This window comes from Manis javanica, chromosome 10, assembly GCF_040802235.1.
Source record: "Manis javanica isolate MJ-LG chromosome 10, MJ_LKY, whole genome shotgun sequence".
Taxonomy (NCBI): domain Eukaryota; kingdom Metazoa; phylum Chordata; class Mammalia; order Pholidota; family Manidae; genus Manis; species Manis javanica.
Window position 1 is genome coordinate 3728935 of NC_133165.1, and position 21965 is coordinate 3750899.

Below are 21965 nucleotides of genomic sequence, written 5' to 3' on the forward strand. Positions count from 1 at the left end.
TGCCCCGTGGATGAAGCCCAGGGCGTCCTCGAGGAACTCAGCTCCTGAGCCTCTTCCCGGATCCGGTACCCCCACACATGGGGCTCTGACCCTTCCAGAACTATCTGCAGTTTGGGACAGGGCACCACAGGCAGGGGCCCAGGGTGCCACCCCAACCCAACCCTGGCACCCAGCCAGCCAGCCAGCCAAGGGCCAGCCACTGCTGGGAGGAGGGGAAGATGGCCTTAGGGCTCAGTAAAACCCCTTGGGGCAGCCCTGATCCCCAGGGACTAGGGGCCTGTGGGGAGTCTCCTGGGCAGGCTCAGGGCCTGCACTGGGCCTAGGAGGACCAGGGGACACTCCTCCAGCATCGGGGCCTCTGAAGCAGGGTGCACAAGTATCTGCGTGTGTGTGCAGGGTAGCTGGACAGGCGCGTGCCCTGGAGTGTATCCCGTGTGCACACGGGTGCGCATGCGCGCCCCTCACAAGCATGTCGTGCGCAGGACGGAAAGGCGTCTGGTGGCGTTGGGAGAGTCCCCGCATCCCCTCCTGGTCCAGGCTGGCGCCTGTCTCTTCCCCCAGCTCCCACCCAGGAAGGGCTTCTTGGAGTCCCGGCCCAGATAGAGCCTCCTTCTGGGCAGCAAGCCGGCCAACCCGGTGCTGGCAAGGAGCTTCCCGAGCTGGCAGCAAAGTCAAACGTGCCCAGAGGCAGGGCGGGGACAGGAACACAAGCCCCCTTTGTGCGGCCACCGGGCCCTTCCGCAGAGCCGTACCTGCCAGGGTCCCAGGCCTCTTCTGCCTCCGCCCAGCAGGGCGTTCCCAGGGCCTCGGGACCTGCTCAGCTGCCCTCTGCCTCCTGCAAGCTGCGGCCCCTTCCCCACCCCTCTCTGCTGCCTCTGGGGGCCTGGGGGCCGGGGTCGTGGGCAGCAAGGGAAGGTCAGGTGGGACGTCACCTGTGCAAAGGGAATCTGGGGCCTGAGCCCCAAGCAGCCCCTCCAGAGCGGGTCATATTCAGGGGAAGCCCCTCTAGGCCTGTGTCCCCACTCAAGGCTGGGCACTAATGCAGCCCCGCCCCGTCCCCCGGGGCCAGAGCTGCAGGTAAGTGGGAACAGGGCTCACAGGACTGGCTGACTTTGTGGGGGCAGAGCCACAGAGTAACCCCTCTTAGCTTTTCCTGGCCATACAATCCCTGTCACAACCGCTCAGCTCTGCCGCAGTAGCCTCGGCGATGTGCCAATGATCAGGCCAATGAGCACCTGTAACCCGATTTCTGGGCATGGACACTGGAATTTCACAGTTTCATGACTCTCAAATGCTATACTATTTTGGAAATATTTGAACCATTACAAAGTATAAATGCACTCTTAGCTTATGGGCTGTGCTTGGTCGGGTCGGCAGAGGACTGTATTAGGCTGCGGGCCACAGTGCTGGCCCCCGGGCTAGGTATGTGGTGTAGCAAATGGAGGTGTGAGCTGGTTAGGGCTCCACCCCGCCCCAGTGCCCCCACACTGCCTTCCCCTCGAACCAATGTCCCATTCCTGGAGAGCCAGCACTGCCCGGGCGGGTCTGTGCCCTCCCAGGCCTGTCTCGGCACCCTTGGTGCTGTAACCAGCTGGGGACGTCTGCCCACTCACCCACCTAGATGGACAAGTCTGTTGTTTCTAATCTGTGATTTCAAAGGGTGCCCCAAAGTGTGTCCTTGTGCACTTTTAGGGATGCATAAAGTTCTTGGTGCCAGGCTGGGGATGGAGAAGGGTCTCCGTGAATTGTCATAAACCCATGAGTAGTTCTACGGCTATATTTACACGTACAGAGGAAACAGCGGAAGCTCCCAGGGCTGCCCTGGCTGCACAGGGGAGGCCTGGAGAGCAGGGAGGCCAAGATTTGCACTCAGGCTGGCTCCAGCCTCCTCAGCCAGGGTCATCCCCTGCTGCAGCCAAGATGTTGCCCAAGTGCCGAGGAGAGAGCCCCGGTGAGACAGAGAAATGCCTGTCCTTTGCCGTCTTGTTTGTGCAGCCACAGGGCCAAGACAACCAACAGGGCACGTCCGGGAGCCTCCCAGGGTTGGCTGCGGGGATTCCCCTGGGAAGAGCCCCCACTTCCCAGCCCCCTTTGGGCTCCCTAGTGACCCTGTTCCTTCCTTCTGGCTGAGGTCCCACAGGGCCCAGGAGGGTATAAAGGGCTGGGTGGCGGGCACCGTGGTACAGGACTCCCTGAGCCAGGACTGAGCCTGAGCTTCTGCCGACCAGGTAAGGCGGGGATCCCCACCCAATGTCATGGAGCCCAGTGAGGTTGGGGGCCCCTCACTGAGAGGCGGGTGGCCTGTCTTCTTCTCCAGGACCCTTGACACTCGTAGCCAGACGCCATGCTGCTGTGGCTGACCCTCGCCCTGCTGTGGAGCCCCACCTGCTGGGCAGCACGTAAGTCCTGTGGGTCTGTCCCCTCTAGCCCATCTCCCTGGGGCCACCCTCTCCTCACCGCATCAGGACACCCCGGGTCTGGGCCCAGCCCTGGTCCCAGGCTCACTCTAGTCTCAGGACAGTCGTGTCTGCCAGGAGGGCTGTGCCAGGGATAACCCCACATTGCCTTGGGGAGTTTGGTGTCTCCACCCTGTGCTTTCTCCATCTAGAGACTTACGGGAGAGGAGGAGGCACGTATTTCAGTACCTCTCCAGACCCTGAAAATGAAATAACGGGGATTCGGGTGTCTTTCAGCATCTTTGGCCAACTGATGAGGTGAGTGGCTGCAGGGCCCTGCAGCCAGGGCTGGGTCCCCCTCCCAGCACAGTCTCAGCATTTGCTGGGGGGTGGGGGGCTCACGCCTCTTCTCCCAGTGCCCTCACTGGGCTCCGCATGGCTCCCTGCACTCGTGGAGCCACCAGCCATCACTTTTCCGACTGCCCCTTTCCTCTGTGACCTCCTGCCCCGCACCCCAGCCCACTGTGTTCTGGGTGGTGTGCGAGTCCAGCCACTGCTTCCAGGGCTGATCTTAAGAGAGAGCAGATGATGCTCCTGCCCACTTACTCCTTTCAACCCAAGCTCAGCTCAACCCAAAACGGCCCCTCGGTCCCAGAGTGCCTGACGGGGACCCAGCGGCAGGTATGTCCACATTAGAGCCAGAGAAGAAGGGCATGAAGGTCTGAATGGACCCCTGCTCGAACCCAAGTCACCGGAAGTGCGTAGAGGCAGGAAGCCGAGGGCCAAGGCCCTGATGTTGGGGCTGTGCCCTTGCTCAAGGCCTGGGGCACATCTGTGCTCTGCACATCTGGCACCTGGGGTCAAGGAGAGAGAATGGATGGAGCAAGTGGCACAGAGGGACAGGGTGGGGACCAGGTGGAGAGGGGCTCTCTGATGAGCACCGAAGAGAGGGGAAGGGCACAGAGAAGCCCAGGTGGGCAGACCCAGTGTGACCCGCTCCTCGGACCTGTGCCTGGCTGGGGTCGGTGACCCGGGCTCAGAAAGCCCGCGCTTGGCCTGGGGCCAGCTGCCCTCTCTGAGCCAGACAGCAGCGGCACCGCCTTAGGGCCACCGTGACCTGGCCCTTGCTGAGCTCTTCTTCCAGGTGGTGTCGCCGACTGGCCCCCAAATCATTCCCCCTTTGCAGATGAGCAAACGGGCCTGGGGAGGCTGGGTACCGCTCCCAGGATCACAGGGCCCAGGGGCTGCAGAGCCCGGCTTTGAGAACAGCCCGTTTGTCTCAGGAACCCAAATTCTTGCGCCCAGGGACTTAACTGCGGGACAAGGCTGTGCCTTTTGCCAGTGGCTGGGGCGCGGTTTGGACCTGGGGAAGGTCGTGTTACCCTGCGGGGGTCTTCATAGTGGCCTCTGTCTCCCAGTATCCAGGTGAGATACGGATCCTCCTGGAGTGAAACGTGTGGCCACCGAGGTGTGAATGACCAGGAATTCATCCTTAGGCCAGGGGAACACATCATAGGGGTGTACGGCTCCTACAAGCTATTCATCAGGCAGCTGTTCGTGTACACCGACCAGGGGCGTGGGGCCACTTTTGGGATGGAGGACGGCCTCACCTTCATTGCCTACCCCGACTACAGCGGCCAGGTGCTCACAGGTGTCTTTGGACACTATACTCTTCTAGGCATCTCGGACATCGGCTTTGAGTGGGGTGAGCCTCTAATAGAGGCCACAACCATCACACAGAGTACTACCCCCTGACTCAAAGCAATGACTAACAAAGGTCCCAGGGCTTGGGCGACCAGCTGAGGCCACCTGGCTGGTGGTGGCCTGAGCCACCATGGAACTGACTTCCCAGTGAATAAAGCTTCTGCGGAACAGTGTGTGCAGGCATGGTCCTTGGGTCTGGGGCGTGACCAACCTTCCAAGCACATGGGGATGAGGCCTCTGGGCAGAGCAGAGGTGGGTGAGAGGTGGCCACACCCCCAGGCCTCCCTGAATCTGGGGTTGAGCACAATGGGTTCCGGGCCGATCCCACAAACTCCAAGGAGTCTGGGCTCCAAGGCTGCCTCCCAGCCCCACTCCAAGCCCATGCAGTGGGCCTCTGCTGGCCCAGCCCCAGTTCTGGGCCCCTCTGAGTGGTCTAGGGCCTCAGCGAGGCCACTCATTCATTCATTCCTTTATTCATTCACTAATCCACTCACTTGGGGCACATTTGCCAAGGCTCCACCTATCTCAGGCTCCCTGGGCTCTGGGGATGTAGAGAAGAAGAGGTAGGTGTCAAGTGAAGGTCACCCAAGGCAGGTGGAACCGAAGGTAGCAGTTGGCTGTGGTTCTGCATTGGTGGGACACCTGCAGGGCACTGGGCATGAGCACCTGCCCCCAGATTGGGTGTTGGGGGTAAGCTTCAGGGAGGCCTTCCTGGAGGAGGCAACATCTGAGCTAAGCCCCTGAGGCTGAGTGAGACCTGGCCATGTGGAGACAAGGGCAGGAGGCCATTCCAAGCTGGGAGATCAACACGGTCCGAGGGGAGAGCCTGAGCTAGCTGGGGCAGTGTTCCTAGAAGTGTGATTCTTCTCTTTAGCAGTGACAGGAAACTAATGCACCCTTCCACCCCCATCCCAAAGTTCAAGTCCCACGGGAGTGCTTGCCGAGGGCTGAGTCCCAGAGACCTCTGGGGGCCATGGAACTGAATCCCCAGTGAATAAAGCTTCTGTGGAACAGTGTGTCCAGGCGTGGTCCTTGGGTCTGGGGACGAGGCTCTCACATGTGGGACCATGACACACAGGAAGGGAGACGTTGGAAGTGGGACCCAGGGCCAGCACGCCTGTGCCCAGCTGCAGCAGCAGATCCTGGGTGGTGGCACCCGTGCTGGGCCCCTTCCCCTCGGCCCTGCTCCCAGCAACCTCTGAACCGGAACTCCCATTACTTCCGTCGCATACTGAGGAAACTGAGGCAGAGACAGCACAGTGGCTTGGCCACAGGTCACACAGCAGACAGAGTGGCCACGTTGGGGTCCAGCATGAGGTGGCCTGGCTGCAAAGCCTAGGCTCAGTCCCCGAGAGGTTCCGGCCCTCCCCTGCCCACATGGGGACACGCTGACGTTCTCCTCTGGTTTTAATTTTCATGCTGCCTGGAGCCTCTTGGTGTTTCCTCAGCTGGAGTCTGTGAGCAAAAATCAGGGAGCCCATGAACTTGGGAAATTGTTCTTGATTTTCATTCATTTCTTCTGGAATGTTGAATTTCCTTCAGGTAAGGCTGTGACCTTGTGCACCTCAACACCAATGCCTGTAAGAGGCATTAACGGTCAGCATCCCGCAGCTTACTGGACTGGAACACTGGTGTTAGGGGAATTTCACATGGCATCTGCGAGATGCTGTCCTCAGGTCTCTGGGGCCCACATGGGTACTGGCAGCTCCCTCGGTCCCTCCCTCTGAGGAGGGCCTCAGCCGTCCTGACCCTCCTGCTCACATGCAATTTCCTGCAGGAAAAATCTCTTTTCTTGCAGTACCTGTGTCTGCCATGTGGCCGATGCGACACGAGGGGGCGCAGGTGAGCTGAGATTGCGTGGCCCAAGCTTCACGTGTTCCCCTAGAGATGAGGGAATGGCCTGGAGTCCTTGGTCTTCATTGGGTGTTTGCTGAATAGAGCAGGTAGGTGAGCTGCAGGAACCCAAGGTGCCAGAAACATACCTTTTTTCCATGCACTTGGATTTATGTTGTGATGACCCAGGCCTGCGTCCCCGTTGCCAAGAGCCTCACTCTGTCCCCAGCCTGACCAGCCTCTCTGCGGGTCCTCCTCATTGGGGTGTACTCTTCTCCCTCTCCCCACCCCCAGAGGTCTCTCCCTTACTGAGTCTTGTGCCCAGGTTGATGCCACGTATCCTGGTCATGTGCCTACGAAGGACGCTTGTTTCTCCTTTCAAAGTGAGAAGTGGATGGTGGCCTGGAGAAGCATTTGCATGCCAGCGTCTGTGGCTGACCATTGTCCTGGACAAGCTTCAAGATAATGGGAGAGAAGGTCGTGCAATGGCACAGCTAGGTTTCTTTGCACAGTAAAGATCCCTTTACTTTATTATAAAAGTGAAGTTTTCTCCATAGGAAATAAAAGTCAACTACAGAAACAAAAGGAGGAATCTTTCAAAAATTACCACAATGCAACCTTTACCCAATGTCTCAGCGTTTGAGGGGAGGTGTACTGATGTCTGCAACTTGTGTTGAAATGTATGAAAATTCCCACGATCCATGGATGGATGGCTGGTTAGATGGATACATGGGCCACAAGGAAAACACGGCCTCCAGAAGCCGGAGAAAGAAAAGAGGTCTGCAGTGATCCTCACACAGCACAAGCTCACTGCTACACCAGGCCCTTCAGGGAGCTGGAACCTCGACATCTGTCCCTCTCAACCTGAAACCTGGGTATAGAGCATTTTATGGTCAACACTTGCACTAATGGCATTTTAATCACTGACAATTAGACAAAAGGTGTGGATAGCGGGCCTGGTTGGTTCCAATAAAAGTGTTGAGCTTCTCTGGGTAAAAGTGGAGAAGCCTGCGGAGCTGAGAGCGTCTTGTGCAATGAGAATGGAGGTCTGCTGTCGGGCATGCCTTGGCTGCAGAGCACAGAGGGGTCTCCCCCAAGCCTCAGAGCCACAGGGCAGGGGCCCAGGGTGCCGCCTGACCCAACCCCCAGCACGCAGCCAGCCAGCCGAGGGCCAGCGGCTGCTGGGAGGAGAGGCCCCACGGCTGGGGCTCCAGCACAGTGAGGGCGGGCCCAGCAGCAGAGGGGAAGATGGCCTTAGGGCCCAGTAAAACCCCGTGGGGCAGCCCTGATCCCCAGGGACAAGGGGCCTGTGGGGAGTCTCCTGGGCAGGCTCAGGGCCTGCACTGGGCCTAGGGGGACCAGGGGGCGCACCTCCAGCATCGGGGCCTCTGAAGCAGAGTGCACAAGTATCTGCGTGTGTGTGCAGGGTAGCTGGACAGGCGCGTGCCCTGAAGTGTATCCCGTGTGCACACGGGTGCGCATGCGCGCCCCTCACAAGCATGTCGTGCGCAGGACGGAAAGGCGTCCGGTGGCGTTGGGAGAGTCCCCGCATCCCTTCCTGGTCCAGGCTGGCGCCTGTCTCTTCCCCCAGCTCCCACCCAGGAAGGGCTTCTTGGAGTCCCGGCCCAGACAGAGCCTCCTTCTGGGCAGCAAGCCGGCCAACCCGGTGCTGGCAAGGAGCTTCCCGAGCTGGCAGCAAACTCAAACGTGCCCAGAGGCAGGGCGGGGACAGGAACACAAGCCCCCTTTGTGCGGCCACCGGGCCCTTCCGCAGAGCCGTACCTGCCAGGGTCCCAGGCCTCTTCTGCCTCCACCCAGCAGGGCGTTCCCAGGGCCTCGGGACCTGCTCAGCTGCCCTCTGCCTCCTGCAAGCTGCGGCCCCTTCCCCACCCCTCTCTGCTGCCTCTGGGGGCCTGGGGCCAGGGTCGTGGGCAGCAAGGGAAGGTCAGGTGGGACGTCACCTGTGCAAAGGGAATCTGGGGCCTGAGCCCCAAGCAGCCCCTCCAGGGAGGGCCATATTCAGGGGAAGCCCCTCTGGGCCTGTGCCCCCACTCAAGGCTGGGCACTAATGCAGCCCTGCCCCGTCCCCCTGGGCCAGAGCAGCGGGTGGGACTGTGTGTGTGGGCAGGTGGGAACAGGGCCACGGGGCTGGCTGACTCTGTGGGGACAGAGCCAGAGAGCCCACCCAGAGTCACCCTTGTTGACCATTGTGACCCATGGCTCTTTCCAAAGGTGGAAAGGGCCTGTGACTGTGTACCTCCAGCCTAGCTCAGAGCACGATGGTGTTTCCAGGTGACCGACCATTGAGGGCAGCAACCTGGGTCTCCTCCCCTGAGCACAGCCAGCCAGACCTGGACTGTCCTCTGCAGCTCTGAGGGGTGGGGGATTGGCCAGGGCTAGCACAGGACCTGGCTCTGCAGCAGGTAGGGTCCCGGCCTCCTTCCTTGAAAAGCTGACCTGTGTCCACGGTGTGGACACCTGTCTGCCCAGGCTGGAAAGAGCTCTCAGCGAAGCCCCCCCAACTCAGAGCGAAGATCTAGCTAGACAGACACAGGGTGACGAAGAAATGCTGTCACTGTCCCATCCCAAATAGTTCTTGCAGCCACGGGGCCACGACAACAAGCACACCATGTCCGGACGGCACTGGGATGGCACTGAGGAGCCCCAGGAAGAGCCCCCACTGCCCAGCCCCCTTTGGGCTCCCTAGTGACCCTGCTCCTTCCTTCTGGCTGGGGGCCCACAGGGCCCGGGAGGGTATAAAGGGCTGGGTGGCAGGCACCGTGTGTGGTACAGGACTCCCCGAGCCAGGACTGAGCCTGAGCTTCTGCCAACCAGGTAAGACGGGGCTCCCCACCCAGTGCCATGGAGCCCGGTGAGGTTGGGGGACCCTCACTGAGAGGCGGATGGCCTGTCTTCTTCTCCAGGACCCTTGACACTCGTAGCCAGACGCCATGCTGCTGTGGCTGACCCTCGCCCTCCTGTGGAGCCCCACCTGCTGGGCAGCACGTAAGTCCTGTGGGTCTGTCCCCTCTAGCCCATCTCCCTGGGGCCACCCTCTCCTCACCGCATCAGGACACCCTGGGTCTGGGCTCAGCCCTGGTCCCAGGCTCACTCTAGTCTCAGGACTGTCGTGTCTGCCAGGAGGGCTGTGCCAGGGATAACCCCACATTGCCTTGGGGAGTTCGGTGTCTCCACCCTGTGCTTTCTCCATCTAGAGATTTACGGGAGAGGAGGAGGCACGTATTTCAGTACCTCTCCAGACCCTGAAAATGAAATAACGGGGATTCGGGTGTCTTTCAGCATCTTTGGCCAACTGATGAGGTGAGTGGCTGCAGGGCCCTGCAGCCAGGGCTGGGTCCCCCTCCCAGCACAGTCTCAGCATTTGCTGGGGGGTGGGGGGCTCGCGCCTCTTCTCCCAGTGCCCTCACTGGGCTCCGCATGGCTCCCTGCACTCGTGGAGCCACCAGCCATCACTTTTCCGACTGCCCCTTTCCTCTGTGACCTCCTGCCCCGCACCCCAGCCCACTGTGTTCTGGGTGGTGTGCGAGTCCAGCCACTGCTTCCAGGGCTGATCTTAAGAGAGAGCAGATGATGCTCCTGCCCACTTACTTCTTTCAACCCAAGCTCAGCTCAACCCAAAATGGCCCCTCGGTCCCAGAGTGCCTGACGGGGACCCAGCGGCAGGTATGTCCACATTAGAGCCAGAGAAGAAAGGCATGAAGGTCTGAATGGACCCCTGCTCGAACCCAAGTCACCGGAAGTGCGTAGAGGCAGGAAGCCGAGGGCCAAGGCCCTGATGTTGGGGCTGTGCCCTTGCTCAAGGCCTGGGGCACATCTGTGCTCTGCACATCTGGCACCTGGGGTCAAGGAGAGAGAATGGATGGAGCAAGTGGCACAGAGGGACAGGGTGGGGACCAGGTGGAGAGGGGCTCTCTGATGAGCACCGAAGAGAGGGGAGGGGCACAGAGAAGCCCAGGTGGGCAGACCCAGTGTGACCCGCTCCTCGGACCTGTGCCTGGCTGGGGTCGGTGACCCGGGCTCAGAAAGCCCACGCTTGGCCTGGGGCCAGCTGCCCTCTCTGAGCCAGACAGCAGCGGCACCGCCTTAGGGCCACCGTGACCTGGCCCTTGCTGAGCTCTTCTTCCAGGTGGTGTCGCCGACTGGCCCCCAAATCATTCCCCCTTTGCAGATGAGCAAACGGGCCTGGGGAGGCTGGGTACCGCTCCCAGGATCACAGGGCCCAGGGGCTGCAGAGCCTGGCTTTGAGAACAGCCCGTTTGTCTCAGGAACCCAAATTCTTGCGCCCAGGGACTTAACTGCGGGACAAGGCTGTGCCCTTTGCCATTGGCTGGGGCGCTGTTTGGACCTGGGGAGGGTCGTGTTACCCTGTGGGGGTCTTCATAGCTGCCTCTGTCTCCCAGTATCCAGGTGAGATACGGATCCTCCTGGAGTGAAACGTGTGGCCACCGAGGTGTGAATGACCAGGAATTCATCCTTAGGCCAGGGGAGCACATCATAGGGGTGTACGGCTCCTACAAGCTATTCATCAGGCAGCTGTTCGTGTACACCTACCAGGGGCGCTGGGCCACCTTTGGGAAGGGGGATGGCACCATCTTCTCTGCCTTCCCTGACCAGGCTGAGCAGGTGCTCAGAGGCCTGTTTGGCCATACAGGGCTTCTCGGCATCTCGGACATTGGCTTTGAGTGGGGTGAGCCTCCATCAGATTTGATAACTACACACTCAGGTGTCACTTTACTGCAAGAGAATGAGCACCCCAGGGTCCCCAGGATGGGGCGTTGGTGACCCAGCTGAGGCCACCTGGCTGCTGGTGGCCTGAGGCACCGTGGAACCGAATCCCCAGTGAATAAAGCTTCTACAGGAACAGTGTGTGCAAGTATGGTCCTTGGGTCTGGGGACAAGGCTCTCACACGTGGGACCATGATGCACAGGAAGGGAGACGTTGGAAGTGGGACCCATGCCTGTGCCCGGCTGCAGCAGCAGATCCTGGGTGGTGGCACCCGTGCTGGGCCCCTTCCCCTCGGCCCTGCTCCCAGCAGCCTCTGAGCTGGGACTCCTGTTACTTCCGTCGCACACTGAGGAAACTGAGGCAGAGACAGCACAGTGGCTTGGCCACAGGTCACACAGCAGACAGAGTGGCCACGTTGGGGTCCAGCATGAGGTGGCCTGGCTGCAAAGCCTAGGTTCGGTGCCCAAGAGGTCCTGGCCCTCACCTGCCCACATGAGGACATGCTGAAGTTCTCCTCTGGTTTTAATTTTCATGCCGCCTGGAGCCTCTTGGTGTTTCCTCAGCTGGAGTCTGTGAGCAAAAATCAGGGAGCCCATGAACTTGGGAAATTGTTCTTGATTTTCATTCATTTCTTCTGGAAATGTTGAATTTCCTTCAAGTAAGGCTCGCTCTGACTTCATCACACATGCTAGTAGCCTGTACTATCCATCAGAGTCATCTGGATATCTGGGAAGTTCCACTCATCACTACTTCATGATTATGGGAGTTTTCAAAATTGACTATTTCATCTGTCAATAAAGCAAGGGGGAGATCAAATGTCTGAGCCTGGAACCCTCCTCAGGAGAGGAGGGCTGTGTCTCTATGCATATCCCACTCCCTGGGGGTCCCCTCTCCTTCCCCCAGGCAGAAGTGGGAGCCACCTCCCCTGCCTTGCGTCCCTGGGGGGTGGGGGGGTCCGGGGAGAGAAGCAGAAAGGGGAGACAGCAGTCGGGCTCCGGCCCTGTTTGCCTTCGGCAGGTGTGGGGCCACCTGGGACCTCAGCCTGGCTTCCAGGCAGTGCCCGGTACTTGGGCTGGAGCAGCGTCCACAGGCCAGTGCAGGCTCGGGAAGGAGAGGTCAGGGGTTTGGGTGAAGGGCCGTGAGGCCCTGGCCATCAGGTAAGGGGACGTGAGGTGTACGAGGACTTAACCGACTAAGGCGAAGGGTGGTCCCAAACCACGGGAGGGATGTTTGCTCTGAGCATCCAGGAGTCACGGGGCCCTGGGCGCAGGGGAAGTGGGCAAGTCCTTCCCGACAGGACTGCCAAGGGGCTGGAGACAGGACGTACCCGCCAGCCGCACCAGGCTGGCCATAGAGAAAGTGGAGGCAGGCCCCACTCTGCTCACCTGGGCGGAATTGCCCAGGCTCAGTCAGGCTCCCCACGTAGAAGGCTGCCCCCACCTGCCCCTTCAAGGGCTGCCAACAATGCCCGGTGGGGCCCTGGCTCCGCTGGCCTCATGAGGGTCATGTAACCCTCATGACGTCTCGTTACAGCTCTGCTCCCATTTACGGCTGAGGAACCGGCTCGGAGGCATTCAGCGCCTTGCCCGAAGTCCCCGAGGGGCTAGTGGCCAAGTCCTGACTCATCCCAAGTCCTGAGCTTGACCATCGCCACGCCCACTGCAGTTCCATTTGGGGGAATTCCGTTATCCTGGGAGAGCCACAGATTTCCCCGAGGTGGGACTACCTCCCTTGGCTTGAGCAGAAGTTCCTAGCTGGGGCTGGTGGTGCCCACGGGAGATTCTTGGCCATTTGGACCTGCTGGGTTGTCACAGCTGGGCAAGTGTCACTGGGTGGAGGCCAGGAATGGTGTTCAACACCCCGCGGTGCCCCTGGCGGCCCTACCCACACACACGACCAAGAACTATCTGCTCAGAACCTCAATAGGCCAAGGTTGAGACCCAGGGGCTGGTGGCTTTGGCCTGCCCTGCACCCCTCTTCCCAAGAGGCGCCCCTCCCTCTCACCCCAGGTGAGTCTGCTGGGGTAGCCAGAGCAGGGTGCGCCTCTCCAGGGCTCCAAACCTCAGAGCCGGGGGTCTGCACCCCCACCGTGCCATGCCATTGGGCATATGGAATATTTTCTCTGAGTTCCCTCTCTGACCCTGTCCCCATCTCTCTGGGGGTTTCCAGCTAACCAGGGGGTCCTGTGATGTTCTCCACATCAATTTCACATGGTGTCCGAGGTTGAAAACTATTTTTATTATGGAAAATACACATACCATGAAATATGTCATTTAAACCCTTTCAGGGGTACATTCAGTGACATTAAGTCCCTTCACGCTGTTGTGCAATATCACCGCCATCCATTTCCAGAACGTATTCCTCACCCCAACGGAAACCCCACACCCCATACCCGTCAAGCAGTCACTCCCAATATTTTGTCTCATTTATTTGATTGATCTTAAAATTCATATAGAAGTTTTCTGTTTCATGCTATCATATCCGTCCACATTTGCCTTTATGGCTTTGTCTGCTTCTTCCAAACTCAGGTCATGTGACCCTCTACAGTTCTGATATTCAACTGTATTCTCTCTGAGTTTTCCTGTTTTGTTTTTTTAGTCAGCTTTATTGAGGTATTCTTTGTTTACAATAAAGTGCATTTATGTTAAGAGTACAGATTGGTAAGTTTTGGTAAATGTATACACCTTCATAACTACCACCCCACACTCAAGATGTAGAAGGTTTCTGTCGCCACATAAAGGTTCCCAGGTGCCCCTTGCCCCTCAGCCCCTGCCCAGATTCAGTAGCGGGTAACCACTGTTTTTTGTCAGTATGAATTAATTTTGTCCTTTCTAAAATTTCATACAAATTCAATCATGCGGGATGTACTATTTTGTATCTAGCATTCCATTCAACATTATGATTTTGAGATTCATCCATAGTGTTTGTATTTCAGTAGTTTGTTCTCTTTTTTTTTGCCAAGTACTATTTGATTTTACTTATACTTCATTTTATCCACCCATTTACCAGTTGATGTTTGGCCTATAATGAATAAAGCTTCTATGAACGTTTGTGTGTGAATCTTTGTGTGCACATATTTTTATTCCTGTTGGGTAAATATGGAATGGATGACTCAAGTGGTTTAAGTGTATGCTTAAGTTTATAAGAAAGTACAAGAACAGTTTTCCAAAGTGGTTGTGCCATTTCCATTCCCACCAGCAATTGAAGTGCATTGCGGTTGCTCCCCTGCCTTGTCAACACGTGTCATTGTCAATCTTTCACATTTGGGCCATCTTGTAACCAATGATTTTGAGCATCTTTGTGTGCCTATTGCCCACTTGTATTGTCTTTTGTGAAGTCTCAGTGTAACTAAGTGAACAAGTAGCATCTCTGCCTTCACACTGTTTTTATTTCCTTTGCTGCCTTAATTCTTCCTTAGCCCTGTAGCCCTACTCTTGGGCTTGTTAGTCCTTAGAAGGAATCTTGCTCACGACTTAAGACTGATGTAACCATCCCCTTACCCAAAACTCACCTTCCCCAAGGAGATAAAGAGGTATGTAAAAAGGATGACTGGATTGTCAAGGACTTAGAGGAATGTCAGGGGCAGACCCACCTCAACAAAATGACTGGAGACAAGTAACCAAGGACAAGGACTGTCACCCCCCTCCCCAGACCCTTGCTGATGTCCAGATGTCTCAGTCTATCATCACCTCCTGACCACAGCCCTCTCCTGCTCCCCACTTCCCTAAAATAAAAGCTTGACATGTCCCTGATACGTCGACATAAAGATCCTTCAATGAATGGACTAAAACCACTTCAGATGTCCTGAGTTGGCAAACGAGAAAAAGACATTTTAGCAGGAGGGGGAGCGGGAATGGACACTGAAATCACCTCTCCTATGAAATGTAATTGCACAGTATTTTTCTTCTCATATTACAAGAGTGATACATGTGTACTGCAGAAGTTGTAGGGAACACAGCTAAACTGAAAAGAAGTCCCATTACCCAATGCTGCTCACTGTTGACAGTTTGACATATCTGCTTCCCTGCTTTTAAAATGCATCTAGACATATAAAAGGGCACAAACTTAAAAAGTTTGGTCAATAGGATGTCCAGCCATGTAAGTTAGCTTTAGGGAAGGAAGAATCTCTCCAGGACAAGAGGAGGTGTCCAGGCAGAAAAGCTGCCCAGCCCTACTAGAAGGGCACAGGAGGAGCCGGAGAAATCAGCCCCGCTTTGAAGCTGAGGATTGACCCCAGGAGCGGGGTACGGCGGACAGGTGCGGATAGCAATGCGCAGCCCTGTGGTGGGAGGACTGGCTCCCAACTGCGCCTGCGGAAACCAGTTTCTGCTAATGCGTATGTGTGCTAGGAAGTCTCCTGAGATTTGGGTCTTTTTCTTGGAATGAGGGGATGGGTGGTGGACTTGGGGGTGGTGGGCTGGATGGGCCAGTGGGCGGGTGGGGGAAGGAGAGATGGAGGGAAGGAACACTGGCATCATCATGCACTGGTTTGGGGCCAGGCCTGACGCTAGGCGGCTTCACGACTGCCTCCTGATTTAACCCTCACGAACACCCGGGGCCTGAACCTGTGGTGCCAATCTCCCGTTTTCAGAGACGACGAAACCCAGGCTTAGGAGGTGGAGCGACTAACCCAGGGAGCTGTGGAGTTTAAACCCCGATCCTGCCGTCCCTCTGCCACCTCCAGCTCCGGAGCCCAGTGGGCAGAGACGTCCACTCCTGAGGGCCCTGGAGCCTCTGCGAGGCGCACGCTCCTCGCCAGGCCCTTCCCTGTCCTGGAGGTGGGCTCGCCGGGGCCTGGGGCGGAGCCGGGCAGAGCCGGCTGAGGCCGGGCCTCTTGATCCTGAGTCCGGCTCTTGCTCTGCGTCCTTTACCGAATGTCCTGGCCTTTGACGGAAGCCAGCCTTCCGGAACATCTGAGTGAATTGTCTGCATTTCCTTATCCCTGTACTGGCTCAGCCCTGGGGGGACATCTGTGGGCTGGCCAAGGATTGTTTCTTCGTATCCAACACTGAACTGTGTGGCTCCCAGCCCCAGCCTGTCCCTGACCTGTGTCCAGGCAGTGTCACCAGTCCCTGGGCTGCCAGAGGCCCCCAGGGTGCAGGATGGGCCAGCCTCGGGGATGCCCTTGGGAGACAGCCAGATGGGCTGTAGGGGTGGCTGGGCTCTGAGTGCTGGAGCCAGGGTGGCAGCCCCACACAGCTACCCCCGCCCCGCCTCCCAGGTGCGGGCCCACACCTGTCCTGCCCCCTGGCAGCAAGAGAGCCCTCTTTGTTGCCATCTGCCCAGGTTGGGGCTGGAGAACTGTCATCTCTAAATCCTCAGTAAACATCCCCTGCAGAGGTGGGTGGGGGTGGGGTGTAGAGAGGACAAAGGGGGCTTGTGTTTGTGGGGCGGTCATGGTGGGGGGAGGAGCTTTCTGTGGGTTTGGCTGTTGGTTCCGGCTCCTTCCTTCTACCTCAGCCTTGGCAGCCGAGGGAGCTGCACGGGGAGGAGGAGCCCTGCAGAGCCCCACGCGTGTGGCTGCCGTCGGGGCTGCGGCTGCAGGAGCACCGGGCTGCTGGGTCCGGGCCGAGGCCACAGGGCGGCCTGGTCTGCGGCTCCCCACTGTCTCGTCCTCTGTCCACGGCTGAAGACCCCCGTCCGTCCTGAGCTCTTGGCTCTGAAGCCAGATGTGCCCTGAGGCCTCCCTCCATAGATTGTTCCAGGGCGGGAGGGGCGCTGAGAGATGCAGGCTTGGTCCCAGGAGCTGGCCCCCCGCCCCGGCCTTCCCCACAGCCTCGTGGGCTACCTGGAGGCAGGAACCCCCTGCCTCAGGAAGCCCGTGGGAGCTGACGGAGTCTGGTCCCCAGTGAGTCCCCGCCAGAGAGGGTGTGGGGCTGTGACAGCCGGCTGTGGCGCCACCCCTGCCTCTAAGACCCAGCCGGCGGGCATGGGCCCCAGTTGGTGCCCCCAGGGCCTCTGTGGACTGCAGCAGGGAGCAGGGGGGGTGGAGCCCATGCCCGGGCCGGCCCAGAGATCAAGGCCATCAAGGCCGGACAGGGCCAGCTGGCAGCCACTGCGGCCACACAAGGAGGCCAGGATTGACAGTCACGAGGCTTCACAGACTGAGGGCCCCTGTGTCAGCTGGGCCATGATCGGAGTGACTATGTGACTCATGGTCCAACTCTGGGGACCATTACGAGAGGACTGGCGATCACACCAGGACAGGCACTGTGCAAGGTGGCCCCAAGCAAACCAGGACCTGCAGTGACTGGGGCCATCTACACCAAAGAGTCCCGGGTCGCGCTGCCCAGAGCAAGGCTTCCAGAACTTTCTGTGGTGGAGGGCCGTTTTCTCCCACTCTGTAATGGTCAGATGCCACGTGAAGCTGCTCCCAGTTGCTGTGACAGCCACAGACCGGGCAGCTCCTGCAGCAGGGACTCACCGGCGGCCGCCTCCTCCCCACGTCCTCATGGGGACTTCCTCTGTGCACCACGAGTCCTGTGTCTACACCTCCTCTGCCTGCGGGGACAGCGGTCCTGCTGCATCGGGGCCCACCCACGTGCCCTCAGTTTGCCCGCACACCTTCTCCAAAGGCCCTGTCCCCGAACAGAGTCATGTGCAAGGTCCTGGGATCAGCACTTTGACATATGGATTTGGGGAGGGTAGATATAATTCAGCCAATAACATATACTTTTGTAAAGTACAGTAAAAATGAATTGCTAAAAAATGGGAGAGGGGACAAAGACATAAAAAAATGCCTACATTTTTTTATAATAATAAAAATAGGTTTCACCAATATACACTTGCTCTGCCAAAGGATTTGTAGCCAGAATACAGAAGTCTTACAACACAATAATCAAACCAAAATGTCCTTAACGGGCAAAAGATCTGCACAGGCACAAAAGAAGATACATGAATGGCTACTTAAGCCCACGAGAAGATGCTCCACAACATCTGTCATCAGACAGATGCAAAATAAAACCACACGAGATACCATTTCAGCCCTGGTAGGATGGCTCTGATCAAAAAGACAGACCGTAGTCAAGTGTTGGTGAGGAAGTGGAGAAACTCGAACCCACACCAACCGCTGGCAGCAATGCCCAACGATACAATCACTTTGGAAAGGAGTTGATGGTTTCCTTAAAAGTTAAACATACACCTAATTCATGACCTGAACGTCCTGCTCCGAGATATGACCCAGAAACAATGAACACATACGTCCACACAGAAACCCATACACAAGTGCTCTCAGCACCTTTGTAGGTAATAGCCCCAAACTAGAAGCACCCAAATGCCATCAACAGGAGAGTGGATGACGGGAATCATGGTCTGTCCAAACAATGGGTCCCACTCAGCAATAAAAAATAATAGACCGCAGCGACACCATGCTGTGGACGGACCTCACAGACACTGCGCTGCAGTGGGAGAGGCTGGCTCACAACCCCACGTGCTGCATGATTCCATTGATATAAAACTCCAGGACAGACAGGCTGATCTGTGGTTGCCTGGGGACTGGGAGGGGAGACGGAGGATTGGCTGGGAAGAGACACATGGGGGACGTGGGGGACAACTGAAATCCCTGCTTTTGACTGTGGTGGTGGGTACATGGACTACAAATTTGTTAAGAGGCATCATCGTGTACCCTTAAAATGGGTGCCATTTATTGCGTGTAAATTATACTTCAATAAAGCTGACTTTAAAATTACTTGTGGGATGACTCTCAATGTTTTTAAAAGCTTCTCAGTCTGTATTCTGAGCTTGTTGCTAACCAGTAGCAAACAATCGACCCCAGTCTGGCTCCTGCATGGGTCGGGGACCTTGGGCTCACCCCACTCAGGTGATGAGCGCCTGCCTGGCCCTGGCAATGGCCTGGACTGAGTTGCTGGATCCCGGTGGCAGGTGGCAAGGCAGGAGGTGACATTTCCTGCTGGCTAAGGGTGCGGGCTCTGTCCTAGCCCATCTTGTTTCGGGTCCTGGCTCCCACTTCACGGCTGTGACCTTGTGTGAGTCACTTCCCTCTCTGCCCCGCTGACCCTTTTGTGCTGGTACATTTGTGGCCTGCCTGAAGGTGCTGCAGATCGGTTTGGGGGGAGAGGCTGCATCTCAGGTGAGGCCTGAGTGAGGGCGCAGCAGGTCCAGGACTGGTCAGGCAGCGCTGCTCTGCCTCCCCGGGTCCTCAGCGCAGCTCCCGGGCTGTGACCTTCAAACCTCCATTGGGGCTTGTTTTCGTGTGTCACCTCCAAGCCTCCTGCACTGCAGATCCTGCCAGAAGGTGGGCCTGGAAGTCACAGGTCACAGGGCCCCAAGCGAGAGTAAGGCCGACCATACAAACAGCAAGCTGAGTGGGACCCAGAAGTACTTGACGGAGACTCACCCAGGGTTCCCTGGGTCCAGTCTGTGTCGGCTGGCCTGTGGGTGCAGACGCTGGGCCCGTTTGGCTGAGTGCAGCCTGACCCCCCACCCCCTCCCCGGCTTAAGATCCTGACCCAGGCCCAGGATGTTGATAGGGCGGGGGCCAGCAGGGGCCCCCGCCCTGTCACCACGAGGAGAGGGAGGGAGGGACCTGCAGGCAAGGACTCCTCCGTCCCTCTGCCTGGGTGCATCCTCTGCTGAGGCCACTGGGGTTGAGCAAGTCCCTGAGTTGTGGGCTGGGGGGGACAGAGCCGGGTCACTGTGAACCTGTCCACAGGGGAAAGGTGGCTGGAAGTTGCCGCCTCCCGGTAGGGGTCTTCCTGCCTTCCACACACAGGCACAGGGCGTGCCTTCCTGGGTGAGGTACTTCTGGTGAGGCTGGCTGTCCTCCAGGCGTCCTGCTGTTTGAGCCAGTCAGGTTCTGTTAATCGTAGATGGCTGATAGTCCTGCGGGCCTAAATTACTCTGAATTCTCCTTTGAACCTCTTGTAGCATCGTGTAGTTCCCTCATTCATTAATAAATGAAATAAAAACATCAATGCATGTTCATTTTATATCTGCATGAGTCACAATTTTAGGGTTTTAAAAAATCACCCTTTAACAATTTATATTGTTACTGGAAAATGTGAACACTAATTCTATTTGCTACCAATGGATTATTGTCCATTTTCTTCAATGTTATAATGGTATTGCAGGTCATTTTTAATGCCCTATCTTTTAGAACTATACACTGAAAAGTTAAAATGAAAAAAAACTTTTTTGTCTTAAAAAATCAAGAGTGGAAATAGGCTCTGAGTCACCCAGTTATAGTTAGCTATAAGTCAGTGTGCATCAAAACGCCAGACGTCTGTTTTGTAACTGGAATGAGATAGATGAGTCACCTGTAGGCTGATTCTGAGCTCCTCTAGGTTCGTGGGTGGAGATGTGTGTCACTGGATAACCCTGCTTATTATTTGGGGAGGAATCGTGTGAGGAGCCCCTCTTGGTTGTGCTAAAATTAGGCTAGTGGGCACCATTGTCTGCGAAAAGAGGAGAGACTGCCTTTTGTTTGTGGGGCTGAACTTCTAGAGACCCTGGAATATGCAAATCTAAGCCACTGGAAGAGTTCATTTGCATAGGGCCAAGGATTCAGTCTGTCATTCTGCCTTTACGGGGTCCCCAGGGGAATAGGGTCCCCCAGGGAATGGCCTCAGTTCCAGGCATATGGATTAAACCCAGTCCCTCTTGGATCACAGCAGACGGCAGACCAGGCCCAACACAGCAGGTGCAGCGCAGCACTAAATTTGGACAACGTCACCATACGTGGGAAACGTGAAGCGACTGAAAGGACTCAGCGCAAAATTACCAACAGGAGAAAACAGAAGAAATGGGAGAAAACTAAATGGTAGGTGAAGCATAAAATGGCTGAATTAATACACTTAGGAGACCAGTCATGAAAGTTGAATTTAGGGAGGCTTGAATTTAGAAAAACTATTACAATTTTTCTGATGAATTGGGAGGGTCCCAACTGGGTCCTTCAGCAGAAAGTAACCCTAAAGCCCCAAAGGCGATTCTCCCTGCGTGATCTGGCTCAGCAGCAAGGGTTGCTGAGGCTAGACGCCCCTTTCCACATGGCCTCTCAGGCTCTCTGCTCTGGGAAATGATGTGGGGGCCTAGGAGTGTGACCTTCAAGACCTGCCACCTTCGACCCCACATGTAGGTCACCGGGGTGGGGCAGCCGTGAGCACCAGGGGGACGGGGTCGGTGGACAGTGGGGACCCATATTCATCAGCATCCTGACCCAAGACCATTTAAGTCTTGACCTTAACCTTGATCTAAGCAATGGAACTGAATTGAAGGAATCATGGGATGTTTTTAGTTCTTATAGGACAGTCCCTGTGGATGAGTAAACTCCCAGCATTCTTGGATAATTTCTGGAGAGTCAGACACTCTCAGAGGAGAGCACACTTCTGCTAATGAGAGATGTGGTGCTTCAGTGATTAACTGGAAAACCACTGTCCACAGTGTCCACCAGACGGATGAAATAGCTCTCACTCATGCCGTTAACTCCCCAAACATATGCTAACACCTGCTGTTGCGCCAGACTTTTCTGGACACTGACTATACCAAGGTCGATAAACTAAATGTCTGCCCCTAATAAACTCAAAATAACTCTTGGAGAAGACAGTCAAGTAAACAGGTGGTAATAACAATATGACAAATGCAGGGACAGAGGATTACCTTCTAGCTGTGTGTGTTTGGGAGGAACACTAAACAAGGAACAAGTGAAACATATTGCACGTTAAATAATAATAAATGCCCTGGAAAAGCAGACGATGAGGAAAGAAGCACGCAGACGAGGAGGGAGGGAACACTGCTTCTGGGAACAGGGTAGCTGCTGATGACATTTGAGCAGGCGCCTGCAGGAAGGTAGGGAGCCGGCCAGGAGGCCACGCAGGGTAGAGAGGGGACACTGCTAGCGCAGAGGCCCCGAGGCAGGAGCCTGTTGGGGCCCAGAGCCACAGGGCGGAGAGGGGGCGGGCCACAAAGGCGACATCGCTTCCCTTGAGGAAACCGGGACCCAGGGAGGGTTTGAGCAGAGGAGTGAAGGTATGCGACAGGCTTCCGGAGAACCGGGCGGCGGCTGCGCTGAGAACACACAGGAGGGGCAATAGCGGAACCAGGGAGCCCCGTCAGGAGGCCGCTCCGGGCATCCAGGGTAAAGGGGGGTTGGTGTGGCAAGAGGTCAGACTCGCACATATTTTGAACACAGGCTAGAACCAAAAGGATTTTTGGATGGCTTGAATTTAGAGAAAGAGAGGGAGCGAGGAGGCAAGGCGGGCTCCATGCTTTCGTGTTGTTGTTTTTAGTGAGTTATTGATAATAGCTACGGTTCGCACAAAGGAAAATTC

General features: G+C 56.8%; 2 protein-coding genes and 1 long non-coding RNA gene across 3 annotated transcripts; all 3 read left to right on the forward strand.

The window, feature by feature from the left end:
- Nucleotides 1–2150: 2150 nt before the first annotated feature.
- Nucleotides 2151–4273, forward strand: LOC140843962 (pancreatic adenocarcinoma up-regulated factor-like). Its single transcript, XM_073214659.1, has 4 exons — nt 2151–2228; nt 2318–2399; nt 2609–2714; nt 3815–4273. The coding sequence occupies exons 2-4, from the start codon at nt 2345–2347 to the stop codon at nt 4149–4151; spliced, it is 498 nt and encodes a 165-aa protein (XP_073070760.1). The 5' UTR covers nt 2151–2228; nt 2318–2344; the 3' UTR covers nt 4152–4273.
- Nucleotides 4274–8647: 4374 nt separating this feature from the next.
- LOC140843961 (pancreatic adenocarcinoma up-regulated factor-like) lies at nt 8648–10751 on the forward strand. Its single transcript, XM_073214658.1, has 4 exons — nt 8648–8768; nt 8858–8939; nt 9149–9254; nt 10355–10751. The coding sequence occupies exons 2-4, from the start codon at nt 8885–8887 to the stop codon at nt 10734–10736; spliced, it is 543 nt and encodes a 180-aa protein (XP_073070759.1). The 5' UTR covers nt 8648–8768; nt 8858–8884; the 3' UTR covers nt 10737–10751.
- A 3783-nt stretch (nt 10752–14534) lies between these two features.
- Nucleotides 14535–18367, forward strand: LOC140843963 (uncharacterized). Its single transcript, XR_012121949.1, has 2 exons — nt 14535–14937; nt 15272–18367. It is a non-coding gene; the product is annotated as an uncharacterized lncRNA (long non-coding RNA).
- Nucleotides 18368–21965: the final 3598 nt, after the last annotated feature.

Bases quoted from the DNA above. Each gene is read 5' to 3' on its own strand.
- LOC140843962 (XM_073214659.1), top strand. From the start codon at position 2,345: ATGCTGCTGTGGCTGACCCTCGCCCTGCTGTGGAGCCCCACCTGCTGG. The intron at 2,400-2,608 runs GTAAGTCCTGTG...TTCTCCATCTAG, and splicing joins CCCCACCTGCTGGGCAGCAC to AGACTTACGGGAGAGGAGGA. The intron at 2,715-3,814 runs GTGAGTGGCTGC...TCTGTCTCCCAG, and splicing joins ATCTTTGGCCAACTGATGAG to TATCCAGGTGAGATACGGAT.
- LOC140843961 (XM_073214658.1), top strand. From the start codon at position 8,885: ATGCTGCTGTGGCTGACCCTCGCCCTCCTGTGGAGCCCCACCTGCTGG. The intron at 8,940-9,148 runs GTAAGTCCTGTG...TTCTCCATCTAG, and splicing joins CCCCACCTGCTGGGCAGCAC to AGATTTACGGGAGAGGAGGA. The intron at 9,255-10,354 runs GTGAGTGGCTGC...TCTGTCTCCCAG, and splicing joins ATCTTTGGCCAACTGATGAG to TATCCAGGTGAGATACGGAT.